Below are 18,407 nucleotides of genomic sequence, written 5' to 3'. Positions count from 1 at the left end.
CTGCTGGAGTTTTGTCAGGAGTTCTCTGCTCATCCACGCAGGTCTCCTGCCCCCTCTGCCTGACTTCTTACGCACAGGGATGCACTGTTGCTGGGCATGGAGGAAATGCCGCTTGAAAACTAACCAGCTCTCCTGGGCCCCTCTTCCTTCTAGAGCCCTAGCCCATGGGATCTTTCCCAGCAGGTCTCTGAAGAGGCTAAAGTTGGCCCTCCTGAAGTCCAGCGCAGCAAGTCTACTTACTGCCCTACTTCTTGCCCATCTTCCTCCACCCAGGGTTATGAATTCCAACATCTCATGGTCACTGCAGCCAAGATTGCCTCCAACCCTCACATTTCCAACTAGACCATCTCTGTTTGTTAGTGTCAGGTCTAGCAGCTCCTGTCCCCTTGTTGGGGGTTGAAGCCTTCCATAAGGACTAGGGCCTGCGATCGGGAGGCTTCTTAAGCTGACTGTAGAAGCCTCATCCACCACTTTGTGGTCAGGGGACCTGTAGTAAACACCCAAGACAGCATCACCCCTGTTGGCCTACCCTTTAATCCTCACCCACAGATTCTTGACTCATCCTACCCTATGCTGAGCTCCATATATTCCACTTGCTCTCTCACGTATAGCACAACTCTGCCACCTCACCTTCATGGCTTGTCCTTTCTGAAAAGCACAAGACCATCCGTGGCCATGTTCCAGTCATGAGAGCAGCCCCACCATGTCTCAGTAATTGCAAAGAGATCATGGCCCTGCAATTGATGATTTCTAGTGTTTCTGAAGGCACTATCTTCCCTGTGGTCAGTGTGACTGTCTCAAGTAATGCTTTCAACATTTTAGATTTATCTCTATTAATATGGAAAACTCAACTAATTATCTTGCCTGTACTGTAACACTAAAGAGACTTTGTGCAGACTTACAATTGTTGCTGTAGAAGTTCACATCATAAATATATTTGTATATTCTCCTGGCCTCTCCAGTGTTGCTTTTCAAAGCATCCTTTGACAGTATTTCAATAACCAGCTCTATGTACCATCAGTGTTTGCACAAGGCATAATGAAAGGCTGTCCATTCCAGGAATGGCAGGTAACTTGAAAGCGGGAGAAGTGCAGAAGGGAAGGAGCAGTAAGGAGAAAATGTTTTATGTAAGATGACATTGTAGGTAGTCAGAAATCACTTTTCTGCTAGTCAACCTGTACCAGCTTCCCCTTTACTCAGAAATACTCAGTCTCCAAATTTGTGCCTTCCAGAATGATGCATTTTCTCCATACCTGGAGTTACTTCTTCTAATTGTCACTATCAGCAGTAGATGGATTGTTGAGATGTCATCATCTTTGCACAAGTGTTTCCACTGCTGTCCTTCACATGTGAGCTTACCTGAGTTCACATGAGTTCATTAAATACTTTTCTTTCAAGTCATTTCTTCAGAGCTGTGTTTTGAAAAGTGCAGCACTACAGTGTACAATTAATTATGGTGATAATCAAGGATAATCAGTGCTTCTTTAGAGACATCTTTGTAAGATCTTTCAGAAAAAATGAAAATGGCAAAATTGTAGTTTTGTTTTTGTATTGCGTAAAGTCTAAATGCTGGCAGGAGAAAAGTAGGAAAAAATACATAATTAACTTGCCAAATTATTTCAGATTCTAGATGACAGGAAACAGTGGTGGAAGGTTCAGAATAAAAGCGGCAGTGCAGGCTTTGTGCCAAACAACATTTTGGACCCACTGAGAAGTCAAGAAGGTGGTCCAGGATGGTCAGAACCTGCATATACCCGCACCATCCAGGTAAGCCCATTCCTTAGGAGTGGTACTTTCTTTTGAAGTAAACGTGCATGTGTTTTGAAGGACAGATGTCAATAGCAAAATTTAGTCCTGCATGCTCCACTGATGTAGCAGAAGACTTTTTTTTTTAAAGGGTGAAGTTGATTCCTATTGTGTAGTGTCTAACATGAGAATAAAGACAGAAATATAGCAAAGTCTTTTCCTTTAAGTGTTTCTTTTTTTTCTTCTTTTTTTTTTTCTACTTGTTTACTGAGAGGTGGTAATTTCCATCCTAATGGAAGCTTATGCATTTATTTCAATTGCAAATATCCTTTGTGGATTGATAGCTGTTGATGCCAAAGAAGGAGTTTGAATTATTTAAGGTAGGGTCATCTTTGTTTTCTTGAGGAGAGTGAACATGAACTTTTCTTTTCTGCCTTTGTGTGTGTCTCTTAGTCTTGAATTTATTTAATTACTGTAATTTTGGAGTTGTAAGAAAATAGATGCTTGAATTCACAAAACATCTAGACTTCTGGCCTAATTTTCATGTTGTGGTATAGAATTAAGTATTTTTTGTTATTTCTTGTATACATAGATTTATAGGATAAAATAATAAAAGCAAGCAAGAACGGGCAGGAAAAAATAATCTTATCCCAGTGTGACTATCCACTTGAGTAAGGATTTGTGTGATACAGTTGTATTACGCATTCTTGCACTAGGTTTGAGTGGGCTGCAGGCTCATAATCAAGCAAGGCAAATGTGTTTGGATTAAGCAGAAGCTCCAGGCCTGCCTCTGAATCACACTTTCAGCCCAAATGCAGGCCAAACTTCTGTTGAAACTTGAAATTTAATATAATTTAACCTAATATTTATGCCTTGTGTCTAAGCACTCCAGCTGAAGCCTGAAAAGCTAGAAATACCATGATGCTGCTGTTAACTTTTTCTGTTGCAAAATGGTGTAAAAGTCACAGTTGACAGTGTCGCTGTGACAGATGCTGTATGCATAGCTAACATGAAAGATACAGCCTTATACAGCCTTTGCAGTATTTCCCAGCTTTGCAGAGATATGCAAAGTCTCCTGAGAAACATGTCTCAGGATATTTCTGGCCCTGTGCTTCGGTAGACCTCTCTTGAGCTTGGTGATCTTTAAAGCAGACTATTTGTGAGGTTTTTTTTTCCTGTCCCTAAATGTTTGCCAAACACCTTTTGCGTTCTTTCTAAACTGATTGGTTTTTATGTGTGTGTGTGTGTGCAATGAAGCATGTATCTAGAGTGCTTTTCAAACCCTCATTTAAAGATCTAATTTCATCTTTAAGCGCATGTAACTGTGTTTGACATTTGCTAAGAAATATTGAACAGACAGAGTGTAGTTTTGGGTAGAGATTTTTTTCTGTAACACACTGCAGGTTTTGAAGTCTTCCATATGAAATATTTACATGTTATGAGAAATAATGAAATCCCCATTTTCACAAAGTGTTCTCCACACACCTAGGAAAATTGGGAGCAGAGAATGGCATTTAAGATGATCTGGTTCTTTCGCCTCTGGAGGTTGTTCCCTACAGTCTTTTTTTTTTTTTTTTTTTTTTTTTTTTGTACTTTAACTTATTTATATTGAGCTTGAAATAATACAAAACTATTCGAGAAGATAATGAGTTATGCAAGATAAAGGTAGTCTTTATCAAGACATAGTGTCAGTAAAGTTGTTCTTAACTGTGTGGTGACTTACTGTAAATTTAGGGCTCCTGGGTGTGCTCATGAGCCTCCTGTGTGATAGACACATGGTTTGTTTGGGCCCCATTTGCCTAACAGTCTTTATTTTGATCACAGTACCGTTGTTTCAGTGAGGTATGAAACACTGCTCAAAGTCAAACGGGAAAACTTGTGGGTAAGGCAGGAAAGAGAAGCTCATTCCCATCAGTGCCTTTGGAGAAACGCTGAGCATGAGTGGGTTTTCCACGTGCAGTGCTGCACAGGTTTCTACCAGTCTCTTCAGTTAGCTTTTTTTACAGCTGTGAAGCATTTGAGGTCTTTCAAAGTGGAGTGCTAGCTATGGGGAGCACCCTCGTCCTATTTATGATGAGGAATTGTATTTGTGCAAAAGGTTAATGTATTTGTTTGGAGACTACTGACCTTCAAAGTATAGGTGACAAAAAAAATGTTTGCATGTTATGGAAGGCAAAGAGTCACATTAAAACATCATTTTTGCATGCGATTACTCTACTGACTGAAAACTCTGTGCATCCTGCTAGGGGCCTCTGAATTGGTAGACTGGATTAAGTTTCTGTTTTTCACTCAAACCAGTGTAGAATTCAAGTCCAAATAGTTACTTCAGAGTATTGAGTAGTTTGTTACTATACTTGCAGAAGTATCACGTGCTCTAGGTGACCTTGCTTGAGCAGGGAGGTTGCTCTAGGGTCCTCTAGATGTGCTCTAGAGGACCCTTCATGATCTCTAGAGGACCCTTCCAACCTCAACCACTCTGTGATTACAAGCAACATGATAGTTATTTCATCATTTTTGTGAGTCCAAGTCTGTAACATGACCTTTATCCTGGTCAGGAAAGACTCTTGAATAGTTCCTCTGAAACAATATTCTTAAACATTTAGTACTTCTCTACATTTAGCAAGCATTTTTGTGCTTTATTTCTTCAACTGGCATTAATCACTGGTTATCAAAGTTTCCTTTGGCATTGGCCATTTTGGTCTGCCTTTTATCATGAAACAATGGTGGAAATTCACCACCCATTGTATAGGGATATTAAAGTTTCCCAAGCACCTTAGTGGCCTGGTAGATTTAAAGACCAAGTAATAAATGCATTTTTTTTCACTTTACTGGTGATTTTATTAACATTTTCTACTATTTTAAAAGGAAAACTGAAAAACATAATTAGGCTAGAGGCATGTTTCTTTGTGGGAATGATATTTATCTCATAACCTTTCTAAATGAAGTAAGTATTTTGTCCCTGATATGTATGAAATACTGAAGCGCAGAGTATGAAGTCGTATTTGAAAACAAAACAAAAAATAACAACAAGCCTGGCTGTGCTACCTTTCTTGTCAGGGCATGCGGTCCATGACAATGACTGTGTTCTCTCACGAAATCCAAGACTCGTGTTCCCCACGATGACTGTGGGGATTCAGCACGGCATGGTGCAGTGCTGACCAGCTGTCAGTCAGCAAAAGCTTAACTGGGGAGGTTTGTGTGGAAGTCACTAGTATTCAGTCATAGGCCTATCTTAATCTAATTGCTTAATCTGTTGGGTTTTTTTTTAATCTTTCTTCCTTCATTATTGCATTTCAAATTCTTGTTAGTTCCAGATTTGTTGCAATAGAACACCTTTTCTATGAAGTCTTTTGTTGTTATGATATTTGAGCACCAAGACAATTTCTCCACCTCGTTTTGGGCAAGTGTCCTTTGCCTTCTTTGGCAATCGACCATCACAGCTTTTCTCTCAAGTCTCTTTATTGAGCAATTCTCCTAAAATATCTCTCTGTGGGTAGTGGTTTCCCCTCAAGCAGAACATTTGTGCCCAGACTTGGTTCTTAGTGTCATACTTATCTTTTGCCAAGTGGTATCTTTCCTGCTGATCACAAAGTGGACAAACATAGTTGCCAGATGCTCAGATTGTGTGGCCAAAGAGATGTCAGAATTCCTGACTGTGAGCCAGTATCTATTTAACCTCCTTTCATAGCAAATACTTTTAAAAGTTTCCATTGAACTGAAACTTTTTGATCTAAAAGATAATGATTTTTCTGTCCAATTGAACATTGATCCAGTCCCAATTTGTGGGATGGCATTTATTATGTGGAATGGCCACTGAATATCTGTAAAAATGAGTTGATTAATAGGAATTTAATGTTCCCAGTTCACCCACTGAATATATTTTGTAAGAAATAGGAGTCATGCCATCTAATACCAATTTCAGTTTTTAAATTCTGTTAAATTTTCTTGTCCATTCCTTCTCTTCTAAGGTACATCTTGTTTTCTAGCCTGCTGTTCTGGTATCAGTGTTTTCATTTCAGAGGTAATTGGCTGCCTGTGCGGTAGATAGGCACATATGTGTCAAAAGGCTTAGATTTGATGACACTCATTATTATTACACACAACTTCTTTTTGCCTGCCAGTGTGGGGTTGGGATTCATAAATCAAATTAAAAGATATATTTTTATACCCTAGAAAATATGAGTTAGGTGCCTTGCAATGGGATTTTCACAGGCAGCTGACTGGCTGTGGGAAATAACCAAGCCCATCAAAGGGGCTCCTTTTGAAATTTTCTGCCTCCCTTGAAATTTTCTCTCCCAGTCTTGGGTACAATTGTCCCTTTTGGTTATAGACTAACAATTGGTGCACTGTTACGTTTTAAAAACTAGTCTAAGGATGGAGGCACCTGTCCCAAGTGGGAGAGCCTAAAAGGAGTGTCAAGAAAACACCCAGAGCAAAATGCTGTTGAAAAAAACAAGGCTAAATGCTCTGCCATCCTCTTGGTGAAGCTCTGTGGCTGTGCAGACAAGGATGTGACATAAGATGCTGAGAAAGAGAATAAATAGGAACCTTTGTGTCTGTGTTAACTTAATGAGAGCACTTCCCAGCAATTATGCTGATTATGGTTAGCATCTGATGACTCTTAATATTAAGTCTGTATTTTCCATAGTTTGAAAGCATATATGCCTTGTTTGTGGTATATATTTTCAAATATATTGTTCTCAATTTTCCTCCAATAATCAAGAGTTAGAGTTGATATTCATCACTTTTATTGAGAGTCATGATCTTACAGAAAAATAGCTCAAATCATGTAATATGTTGATTTTTTTACAAGATGTTTAAAAAGATCATCAAAACCTGCATTTGTTGTGTGGAATACAAAGATGTTTGTTTTTTAAAAAATACTAGAAAGCTTCTCTCATATATCCAGATTTTTAGTAAGTGTATATCAGAATTATTCTGCATAATTTGTTGGATTTGTTCCAATTTCCATGAGTTACAATTTGATCTGTTATTCAAAAAAATAAAGGAGAGGAAATAAACAAGGAATATTCATCACTCTGGTAGCAGTCATCAAAATAGTGGGTACGTGTCTGTCAGCAGTAAATTACGTTTACATCATTTTGTAAATCAGCCTACATTCTTTAGTTTAAGTGCTTCTTTAAAAAAATGATATGATAGTATTCTCCACATTTATCTTTTTTTTTTACACCTATTTCTGAGTTTTCAGTCAGTTTGGATAGGTGCTTTGAAAAGAGCTCATTGCTTGTGTGATACCACTTATATATGTTAGGGTAACCAGTGTTTCACTCATTACTGAAAAGAAAAAAATGGAAATAACTCATTATGTTAGTTGCTTTGAGAATAAGAAGAGGTGATTATTAGCACTGATATTCTTTTGTTTTTAAATTTCTAGTATGTATAGTATTTCATGAGTGATACATGAGGCAGTTATTTTTAATTTTTTAACAATACTGTTGTTGTGTCCATTCCCTTTTCCTCACAGCAATTGTTGGGAGAGCTTTCAGAGGTAACAAAATTGCTCTTCTGATATTGAATATCAAAAATGAGTCTTTTGGACTACGCAGTTACAAAATGCTCAAGTGCATGTTTGCTTTGTTTGTAGAAAGTAGCAAACACACCTAGAAGAAGGTCTGAGCATCCTCAAAAAATCTAGAATTGCGAAGGCAAAAAAAAAAAAAAAAGTTAAATTGATGCTAGAATATAATTGTCTTTTGAGCAAAAATACAAAATTTGAAGCATATTTCAATTTGGTGTTATGTAAATGTAGAATATGACTGAATATTCTTCCTTTTTTATTTTCACTGCAACTTGCAGCAGGTTGTTTTGGTGAGGCTTGCAGTTGCAGTATAACAGTTCGGCAGCTGCTTTAGTAGCATCAATTTAGAGCTACATGTAGTGTTTAGCTGTCCCTTTCTGAATTGTGATTGCAGTGATATGCAGTGGATGCCTTGCTTTGTAATGGATGATTTCTGCCATAAAAAGAGCAAGTCTTTTTTTGTCCGTTTCCTTTTTGCATGTTGTTCAAGAAAGTCAGTGGCAGGGAGATATGTAACAGTACATTGTGGGGATAATGCTCCAGAAATTTTGAATTTGAGAACAAGATAATGTTATTTCTGAATACCAGTATGACATTTTAATACCTGTAAAGGACTTGAATTCAGTAACCTTATTTTTGATATAGTATACTATATCTATACATTATAAATTATGGTATAATTATTATATGCCTACTACAGCAGTCAGGTTTCTACCAAAGGACAGATTTCTTTAATATTCATTATTCTATCTGTTCTCTTTTATATTCTGCACATCACTTTTCTTGTCATTTGACATTTTTAAAAGCAATTATTGTCTTGTCATCATAGAAGTAGTAAATCCTATGACTTAAATCTCTACAATGTACTGTAGAAGTCAAACACAAAATAATTGAGACTAATATGTTTAAACAACTCTAGGAAAAGAAATAGGTTTAATGGGGGAGATTATTATAAGACTATAATATATCCTTAAGTATCTGATCACTACAATTTAAGAGAGCGTGGAAAAAAAAAAAGAATATTTGTGTTTAAGCTTGATTGTTGGCTATAGAAGCTCATCAAATATGTTCTTTTCAGTGGTGTAGCTCAGTGCAGCTTGGCTGCCATGGTCCCAGTTTATATTAACCATGAAATGCCTTGCGTTCCTTCACCTCCTACCAGTTAGCAGTTTGGAGATTTCTGCAGAAGGCAGTGGCTGAGGTTTAATGAAAGCTTGATTGTTGCCAGGGCAGTGATGTGTTGATCAAACTCAATGTATGGCTCCTACAAATATTTTTCTACTTAATCTGTCATAAACCCTGTACACCCAAGGAAACAGGGAAGGGTATTTCAGGAAGGAGGAATGAGTCTGGGGAATGTGCTCATCTAATTTCTCACCCAAAGCAAGCAGACTTCTTATAACCCAGAAACGAGATATTACTCCTGAGCAAACAAACCTGAATATTAAGCTTTTGGGCTATGTTGGTCAAAAACTGCAGGGAGGGAGCACTGTTGAAAGAGTGAGATGTGTACTTCAGACCCTTTGAAAGGAAAGAGTGGTGCACATAGCTTATGAACTTTTGGGCTGGTCCATCACCGGGATCCCTTTGGGGAAAGGGTATGCCTTTTGCTGTAATTGGCACTACTCTAAAGGCAAATACAGGGAGAAGAAAGCATTCCTCAAAATTACTCTTGAGACACCTGGTATGGGACTTCTGCCACAGTTACTTATTAATAGCAAAATAATTTCCACAGTTATGGAACTGTATATATTCAAAAGATGTTTCATAAAGAGGAGGGAGGAAAACATTCCAAGCATTGTGGACTTCTGTGAGTTTTTTAAATTGGATAATTTAAAGCTGTGGCTTATAATGGTCACACAATGGTTGAAGTGTCAGAACTGAATTGGTAGGAGGAGCAGGAATTTCTTACACAATGTCTACAGCTCAAAGAATAATAAGTAACCCCAATCTCAGTAATCCTCACAAATTAAAGTATTAGTCAGGCTTAGGTGTGGCTGGGTATGTTTGGTTTTCACTACTTTTCATTTAATATCTCTAAAACATATGTTTTTATACTGATAAACTCAACAATTCAGAAATTTCTGGAAGCTGGTCAAAAGGGCCAGCAAACAGAAGTTTTGAACTTAGTGCTTTCACTTTTAGAAATCATTGTCTTTAAGAAAGAAATGAGTTGCAGGTAAGATGATTCTTGTGAATTCTGAGAAACCAAGTTTTGGTGAATTTTAGAACTCTTACCTAGCAAGAAAGATGTCTTTCTGGAATAAAAGAGATCAGTTGGTGACAAACGTCTGAGCGTTTTTCTGCAAAGACTGGAATCCCTCCGACTTCTTGCCCAAGCTCTGTCACTGAACCAAGTCTGTCTGAACCCTTTCAGAAACAAAGGATGGACCATGTTGCAAAACAACCCGACCCGGTTCCCGTCACTCCTTCACCGCCCCCAACGCCCGCTCCAGTCCCCGTGGCCGTCCCGCTCCCTCCCAGCACCCCAGCGCCCATCCCCGTCCCGGTGCCCAAAGCTCCAACCATCAGCCGCCAGAGCAGCACGTCGAGTGACAGCGGCGGGGGCAGCGTGGCACGCGACAGCCAGAGGCACAAGCAGCTTCCCGTGGACCGTAAGTTCATCCTCTCCTTTTATGTATGTCTGTTGGGATGCCACTAATCAAAGACTCTACTGTGGCAAATGCTGATAGCCCAACATACACTTTCCTCCTGTGTATCTAAATCGCTTTTAAAGTAATTTTTGTTTACAGTTTCATCAGTGTTTAACTATGCTTTAGCCATTTTGGAGCATGTATTCAAGGCCACAGACTTGCAGGTCTAGCTGATGCATAAGAACCATGCTGTATAAAGAGAATCATAATCAGAGCTTCCAAACTTTGATGCGCTTACACAATATCAATTTAAAGGCAAAATTTGGCTTGAAGTAACTTACTCTGCAAATCAGTATTTTTTTTCTCTAAAAACTCATTAAGCAGTGCAGTTGCTTAGCTTACAACCACCTAAAACTCACGGGCAAGTGTTTACTATAGCTATTAAAGCAAACTCTGTCAAAATAATCATAGAATCTGAGGTTGGAAGGGACCCTGAGAGACCATCTAGTCCAATCCCTCCCTGCACAAACAGGGTCAGCCAGAGCATGTAGCACAGGGCGGTGTCCAAGCAGATTTTGAAGATCTCCAGAGAGGGAGATTTCACACTCTCTGGGCAGCCTGTTCCAGGGCTCTGTCACCCTGTTAAGAATTTTTTCCTTGATCCTGTGGAACTTCTGGTGCTTCAGTTTGTGACCATTTTCTCTAGTCCTGTCGCTATCCACCACTGAAAAGAGGCTGCCCCCTCTTCCTCACTGCCTCCCTTGAGGTATTTATAGACACTGATCAGGTCCCCCCTCAGCCTTCTCTTCTCCAGGCTGAACAGGCCCAGCTCCCTCAGCCTTTGCTCATAGGGCAGATGTTCCAGGCCCCTGATCATCCTTGTAGCTCTGCGCTGGACTCCCTCCAGTAGCTCCACATCCCTCTTGTACTGGGGAGCCCAGAACTGGACACAGTCTCCAGATGTGGCCTCACCAGGGCTGTGTATAGGGGGAGCATCACCTCCCTCGACCTGCTGGAGACACTCTTCTTAATGTACCTCAGGATCCCGTTGGCCTTCTTGGCCACCAGGGCACACTGCTGCCTCATGGTCATCTTGTCATTCACCATGACGCCCAGGTCCCTCTCTGCGGGGCAGCTCTCCAGAAGGTCAGTCCACAGCCTGTACTGGTGTCTGGGGTTATTCCTCTGTAAGTGCAGGACCCTGCCCTTACCCTTGCTGAACTTCATGAGGTTTCTCAATGCCCAGTTGTCCAATCTGTCTAGGTCCCTGTGGATGGCAGCTCTCTAGGGTATCAGCTACTCATTCCAGTTTGGTATCATAAGTAACTTGCTGAGGCGCCACTCCATCCCTTCATCCAGGTCATTGATGAATAAATTGAACAGGACCAAACTGAGGGCTGACCCCTACAGACCTCCAACTAGGATGAGCTTTTGCAGTTAAAGAGTTGGCAGCTTTTCCCATCCCCATCACCACCATACTATCAAAACCCCTAGTTCCCCTGGAAGTGAGAAATGGATCCGAGCATATTCCTTTTTGCAGAAGGACTTTCTTCCTCCTGCATGCCTTCTGGAATAAGCATCCTTAGAGGTGCAAAATGCAGCCAGGGAAGCCTGTTTTCACCTTGCCTTGTGTTGGACAAGCTCTTCCTTAAGCTCTAAACTGAAGTAGGCTAAGACCCTTTTGTATCAAGACTGTTTTTGTTTCATCAACAAATTATTTCCCAAATTATTGGGAAATTATAAATGGAGAACAACATCTTAGAGAATCATGGACGTGCGCCCTTGCTGTTTTCTCTAAGAAAGCTTCTAGCTTTGTCCTATTTTAGATGGTGTATTACTTAAATAAAAGCAGAAAAGTGAGTGTTTTTAGAAGTTGGGGAAAGCGAGAATGAACTTTTTTCAGCCATATAAATGATTGCCTTAAGTTCCATTTAAAGAGGACAGCACATGCTACAGCAGATGTGCTTACCCAAAGCCTAGATTGCCTTCTTTCCAGTTTAGTAGGGATGGAAAACTGCTGCTTATGCCTTTATGATGAGCCACCACTGAAGCATTGATGGTCTTTAGGTACCTCAGTTATTTCTTCATAACTGCTCGTGCAGAGGACAGGGGTGTCAGTGCTTGTGTGGCTTCTGCCCAGGGACCCTCCTGAACCCTGCCGAGAAGCAACAAGTGGAGACGCTGCTTCAAGCTGAGACTGCATTTTATGTATTTATAATAGCGTGTCTAAACCCACCGACAATCTCATGTCTAGCAGCTAAATATTTATCTCTTGATAAAGCCATGGACAAGCTCAAGTGCAAGTCCTTTCAGATCTGTGTAAATAGAAGGGAGATAGCAATTTTCTTGCTGTCTTCCTGTTTGGGGAAATAACTGGTTCATGCTTCGGTAACGTTGCCTAAAGGCTTTACTCATGTATCTCATCCTCAAACCTTCACATATCACTGAGCACATGTCATTTTGGCATCTGATTCAAGCTCCTGACTTGAAATATATATATATATATACCAATAGTCTGAATGCCTCAAAGACTTTCATTATTTGTTCCCTTACAACCTGGGGCTATTTTGTAATAGAGATAATATCAAAAGGCTTTTTTTTTTTTTTTTCCTTCTGTCAGTGTGTGGTGGTGATTCACAAAGAAGAAGCCTGTGCAGAGTTTGGTCGTTGGAAAGATTTGGGGACAGTCCAAAAGGAAACCAAAGAAGGAAGCATTTTTGCAATCCTGTGGGGTTTTTTGGGGGGAAGTGGTCATCTTTCCTTGTTCTCAGTGCAACTGGAGAAAGAGAATGACTTTTAAGATCAGAATCCATTAGAGAAATTGATGTACTCCTGTATCAAAGTGAGAATTTTACTTAAAGCTGGCTGAAAATACCATCCTAAGGAAATCCTGAGACTTTTTGAGGTCACTTAAAGTTCTATATCAGAGCACTTTACAGTAATGCCAGAGTTCCTGTGGACAAACTTTAACTGTGCTAAATCTCTTCTCTGCCTGAAATGAAAGTTACACCCTTTGGCTTCTGCCTACTTTTATGAAATTAATTGTAGTTTTGCAAAGGGAGAAGGGGGAGGAAAAGAGGATAAAAATAACACAAAAATTCAATCAGGCTGAAGGAATGAGTTTTAAAATAAAAGGAAAAAGGAAAATAAAATGAGTAAAAGAAGCAGGGTAAAAGAAGAAATATCACTTTTTTTTTTAATTATTATTATTTTGACATCTCTTTGAAAGTAATTACTGTGGTGCCCGTGTCCCTCCTCTCTCTGCAGGAAGGAAATCCCAGATGGAGGAGGTGCAGGATGAACTCATCCACCGGCTCACCATTGGCCGGAGCGCTGCCCAGAGGAAGTTCCATGTGCCACGACCCAACATCCCTGTAGTCAATATTACTTATGACTCGTCACCCGAGGATGTCAAAGCATGGTTGCAGTCCAAAGGATTCAACCCTGTGTAAGTTTTGAGGAAAGGCGTAAGAAAACTTCTTGATATATAAAACTTAAATAAATATGAAACATATATAGCTGTATATATATAAAGGTATTTTTTATATATATGTGTGTGTATATGTATATATATTATCTTTAAATTTTATGTAAAAGTCTCCATGAATACCTACTGGCTGTGACACATGCTGAATTGCCCTTGTGTGTCCCATTGCGTGAAGTTTGGTCTTTATTTGGTGACCCTGTCTGAGTAAAATGTGGATACCAGTGTTGTCCTTTCACCTTGCCAATGCATTTTTTACTTATTCACGGTCTGTTCTGTCATTGTTGTGGCTCCCAGGACTGTTAACAGCCTCGGCGTGCTGACGGGAGCACAGCTCTTCTCCCTCAACAAGGAGGAACTGAGGACTGTCTGCCCCGAAGGGTCTCGGGTCTACAGCCAAATTACGGTACAGAAATCGGCCCTAGAGGTGGGTACAACCCTTCTTGGTTGCTGATAGTCGTGAAATAAGTTTTACTTGGTTGAATTTGGTGGAAATGAAGAGCCCTTTCTGTGGGAAAAGTTTTTGTTTTGTTGTTCCTTAGTTTCTGTGATTTTGGTATTAAGTTATTAAAGCAGCAGTCCTAAAAACAGTGCAGTTCACTCCTACTTCTGAGTTCAATAAAGCTTTGGTGGAAGAGTTTTGTATTGAAGTCTTGAAGCTTACAACATCGTGTCCCATAAGCAAGATCTTGAGGTTGCAAGGAGACAAGTGAGCCAAAAAAGGCCCTTTGGAAGGAAACTGCAGGAGAGAGTGAAATGCTCTTTCTCTTCTTTTATGCTCTGCATGGTGTTTGGACAGAAAAGTAGCTCTGGTGCTCTTGGTAGCAATGCAATTCCAGAATTTTTCTTCTATTCCTGTAGAAGAAGATCTCTGAAAATGGTGGAGTGAGCAAGCAAGCAAACTGTTGAATGTTGTGACATTTTGGGCTTTTAAACAAGGAAGATTGCAGTTACGTAGTTCTTGTATTTGATACTTGCCACAGCAAGTGCAGAAGTGGTTCAGAGTACAGTCTGCAGATGGGATTAGCCCAAGAAGGAAACAATAGTCCTCAGATCCTGCTTTGGGGGGGGGGGGGAAGTCTTTGTCTGTCTCCCTTCACCAAGCTCAGACTGTCTTGATTAAATATTTAAGTTTTTACTGCCAGGCATCTTTTAAAGAGAAGATTGGATGACAGGTCTACAATTTATCAATCAGTGTGGGCCAGAGAGTGCTTCTTTCTGTCCCTACTTAAAACTTCTTTTTATTTATTTATTTATTCAAGCCCCATTTCCCTATTAAAAGAGGGGAGAAATGCTTTATTTTTAGGATTATATGCCATTATATGGACACATAGAAGAGTCCAGTGCAATCAATCACTTTCTAGTAGAGATAAATGCAAATTATTCAACCATCCTAAAATGTCAATTCTTTCATTGAAATCCCATTAAAAAAGACCTCTATCTACTGAGATGCAAGATTGAAACAAAAAGTGTTAAAATTGCTTTAAACACACATTTGCTTGAATATCATTATTAAGTGTAATGTGGTCTCTGGTTTAGAACTTTGAAAATGTTTCATTTTCTCCCTTTCTTAAATATATCAAAAAAAAAAAAGTTTCAGGATGTGATTAAAAGAGCTGTGTAATCTTTATACATGGAATGTTGACTTGCTGAAGGAGATTGGGCAAATGAGAGCTTTAATGCTACACTGAAAAGAACATTATCTTTTGAGGAGTTCTCTGTCCTGCGAAATGACCCAGTGTCTTCATAGGGAGTTAAACTAACTTCATGGTTGTTCTACAGATATATGTGTGTCCCTCCTTTACATACCTAAAAAATCTCTCTTTGTCTTTATGGTAGAAGTTGACTTGAAAACCAGAAATGCACCAAATTTGTTGAAGTCTGTCCCTTTTCCGCCCTCCCTGCACTTTTTCTGCCTGCCTCAATTAGCTCTCCACTCTGCAGGAAACTGAGCCATCAAAGCTTGTGCACTCAGTCATCTGCAAGTGTTAATAAGCAGGTGCTGAGAGTTAACAAGGTCATTGGATCTTGTTAGTGAAATATTTTTATAGCTATATACGTGTACGTAACTGAAGTATTTTTCTGCTTCAGTTACCTGAGTTTTGACAGATGCGGTTGCGTTAGCCCCCGGCCTTACCTAGAACTGGAAGCACCTTCATTTTGGTGTGTGTAGTATTTCAACTCACAGGCTTAAAGAATGAATGTCCCTTATTGAAGGTTATCTAAAAGAATAAGTACAGTTCACTCGTACCAGTGATTTATCTACATGTTACCAAGCAGATAAGAGCTTGCTTGTTCCAAATAAGGAGACATTTTTACTGCAAACTGGAAACATTTCTGATAACAGAAGCTTTTACACATACCTCTACTGGTTGTATCGTGCCTATTGTGTCATGCCTGTTGTATAATCAAATGTAATTGAATACTTTTATAAAAAACTTGGGGATTTGACCATGGTAGTTGTTGTGTAAGATGAGTGAGTGACAAAGTTGCATGAAGATCTGTAGTCCTGGCATCCTTTATGTAATTATAGTGTTGCATTTCAGTAAATGACTTGGACATTAAGCACAAATAACAATAGTGGACAGAGATGGAATAATCCCCTGAGTTTTCTAATAATGCAGAACTCCTTGCCTGGTCTTTATTTTCTGTTTCTATACAGGATTTTCCACAACTATTTCTTGGTTCATTTCATTTTTGCAAGCCAGTGAATGGCCTACCTGTCTCAGATTTGGCTCTGAATACCCAAATATTGACAAACCAGATCTTCACCTGCTTTATTTTCCTACCTCAGACAGATGAAATTCAGAAATCTTACCTTTTTGAGTTGTTTTGCTTTATTTTAATGGCAAGTCCTTCAACCTTGTATCAAACCAGGATATAAAACATCAGAGGAAGCAAAACTCCTAGAGGAATTTTGTGGCCATGCTATAAACATGACCTAGTAACGGACTGCAAATACAGGAAGGTGTTTGGAGTTTACAGACCTCTGGACCTGCCCTACCAAATAGATAACTGGGGCGTTATTTAGGCTTTCAGAGTACCCTGTTTTGCAGCTAGGTCAGCAGACCTTTACTGTAGCTTTTCATCCTAGCATAAAAAATACAACCTTGTTACAGTATTGTTTCTCAGGTGAGACCATTGGGATGGTGCTCATGTGATTCAATTTATATTGTTGTGTTCTAAGTTTGAAATCCCTGTCTCTGGAGCTAGTGCATGACAACATCTCTGTAATGCAGAATGCCAAGGCTGTTTCTGAAGCCTTAACAAGACTGTGGCTCTGCAGACCCTCAAGAATGCCTTAAATTTGTGTCTCTGTAAATATGAACCCTCCAAGTCTATGTGCTACAATTTCTAACTACAATCGCCCGATTTTAAAGTATTCAACGACAGAATCCTAACAACCTTGGTGGATTTTAACCCTGTATTTACTGAGATGGCATTTCACCCCATAGATAACCAACATCTCTAGGGACTTGTGTGAGAAGTAAAGATCTTCAGTGGTGTTAAAAGGCAGGATGACATTTTTAATCTCCTGTAGACTCTTTTGGTCAACAGTCAAGAACTGTGTAAACATTTCCTATTCCAAATGTAATTTAATATTTTAGTGCATTTTCGGCTGTGATGCCTCAAGGTGGATTTAACTTGTTCAAGCATCTCTTTTAATAAAATGTTGTTAGAGAATCTTCATTCCATGTCACAACCACAAAATAACTCCTGTTCTGTTTCATTCATTTACAGGCTAACAGTGGTAGTTCAGAACTGCAAGAAATAATGAGAAGGCGACAAGAAAAAATCAGTGCTGCTGCCACCGATTCAGGAGTGGAGTCCTTTGATGAAGCAAGCAGTCACTAAACATCTTTCCTCCTTTCTTTAAGTCCGTTGTTCCTAACATTATAACCTCATGCTTTGCTTTAGGAAGCAGTGAAGGAGTCTTACTATCTTGTAAACATGACTGATCACCATAAAGAGAATTACATTTAGTTTTCACAGAAATACCTGCTATTGGCCTCTCACGATTCAGAATGAATAGATGAGAAATGCAAGGAAGGAACCTGGCAAGTGAAAATATTTCTCACTTGAATCACACCCCAAAAAAAGGCTTTATGGAGGTGATCATTCCATGAGAGAGAAACATGAAATGTGTCTTTGTTTTGGATTCATCTTAGTGAAGCTGAGCCAGCAATGAAAATAAGGCATTCAAACCATTCAATAATAATAAGATTTAGAATTTCATCTTCTGCTGCAATTTGCAGTTTTGCCTTTTTGCTCAGGCTTTCTAGTGCATTCATCTACAGAACGTTTAAGTTGCTAGTGTCAGTAGTTGAAGAAGAAAAGTTTAGTTAAAGAACAGCAGCCCCAACATAGACTGAATCTTTCTTGCACCACTCTGGATGTTTTATTACTAATGATGCTGTGTATGGCAAAATAATACTCTATACGTTAATATTTTTTATCAGTGCTTCACTCATGATGAACCATAATATTACACAGTAAGGAATAAGTAGAAAATAGTAATACAAGCCAGCTGAAAGAGGTGATCAGACCTGCTATAAGTAGCCATAAAAGAATTTAAGGAATTTGCAGTACTCTCTTTTTTTTTAAATAACTTCCATTTTTCATTTTGTAACTTAACCTGTCAAAAGAACAATGTATAATCTAGACTTCTTTCTCTGTTGATTCCACATGTCTGTTTTTCTGTATTTAAAAAAGTTGCTCCTTTGTAGACTGAATCCTGTGAAAAAGTGGATTCCTGGAAGCATAAGGGGAGAAAAGGAACATCCCTTCCAGCAGATACTATTTTTGAAGATGCAGTGATTTTTTTTTTTCTCCCCCAAATGTTTGTTGTTTCATATGGTCTTGTGATTTTATATATAATATATGTATTATATATAATATATAATATCACTTAATTTAGACATTTAATCATCTCATTTGATTAAGTTTCATAGTGCCTTTTTCATGTGAATCAGCTTAGTCTGCAATAAACAGTATTTCATGTCTGTTAAATTGTTGTATCTTTGTGACTACAAAGATGATATTG

General features: G+C 39.1%; 1 protein-coding gene across 1 annotated transcript in view; it reads left to right on the top strand.

The window, feature by feature from the left end:
- The window catches only part of EPS8 (epidermal growth factor receptor pathway substrate 8), a 96,595-nt gene extending 78,506 nt beyond the window's left edge, over window positions 1-18,089 (top strand). The window contains exons 18-22 of the mRNA XM_026037113.1: window positions 1,624-1,767; window positions 9,663-9,900; window positions 13,147-13,327; window positions 13,661-13,790; window positions 17,105-18,089. Coding sequence (XP_025892898.1) covers window positions 1,624-1,767; window positions 9,663-9,900; window positions 13,147-13,327; window positions 13,661-13,790; window positions 17,105-17,218 — 807 coding nt within the window. The 3' untranslated portion in view covers window positions 17,219-18,089. The remainder of the gene's footprint in view (window positions 1-1,623; window positions 1,768-9,662; window positions 9,901-13,146; window positions 13,328-13,660; window positions 13,791-17,104) is intronic.
- The last annotated feature ends 318 nt before the right edge of the window (window positions 18,090-18,407 follow it).

This window comes from Nothoprocta perdicaria, unplaced genomic scaffold (assembly GCF_003342845.1).
Source record: "Nothoprocta perdicaria isolate Ctin4 unplaced genomic scaffold, notPer1 scaffold_190, whole genome shotgun sequence".
NCBI lineage: Eukaryota > Metazoa > Chordata > Aves > Tinamiformes > Tinamidae > Nothoprocta > Nothoprocta perdicaria.
The sequence above is the reverse complement of the archived record's forward strand: the minus strand, read 5'-3'. Positions and strand labels throughout refer to the sequence as shown.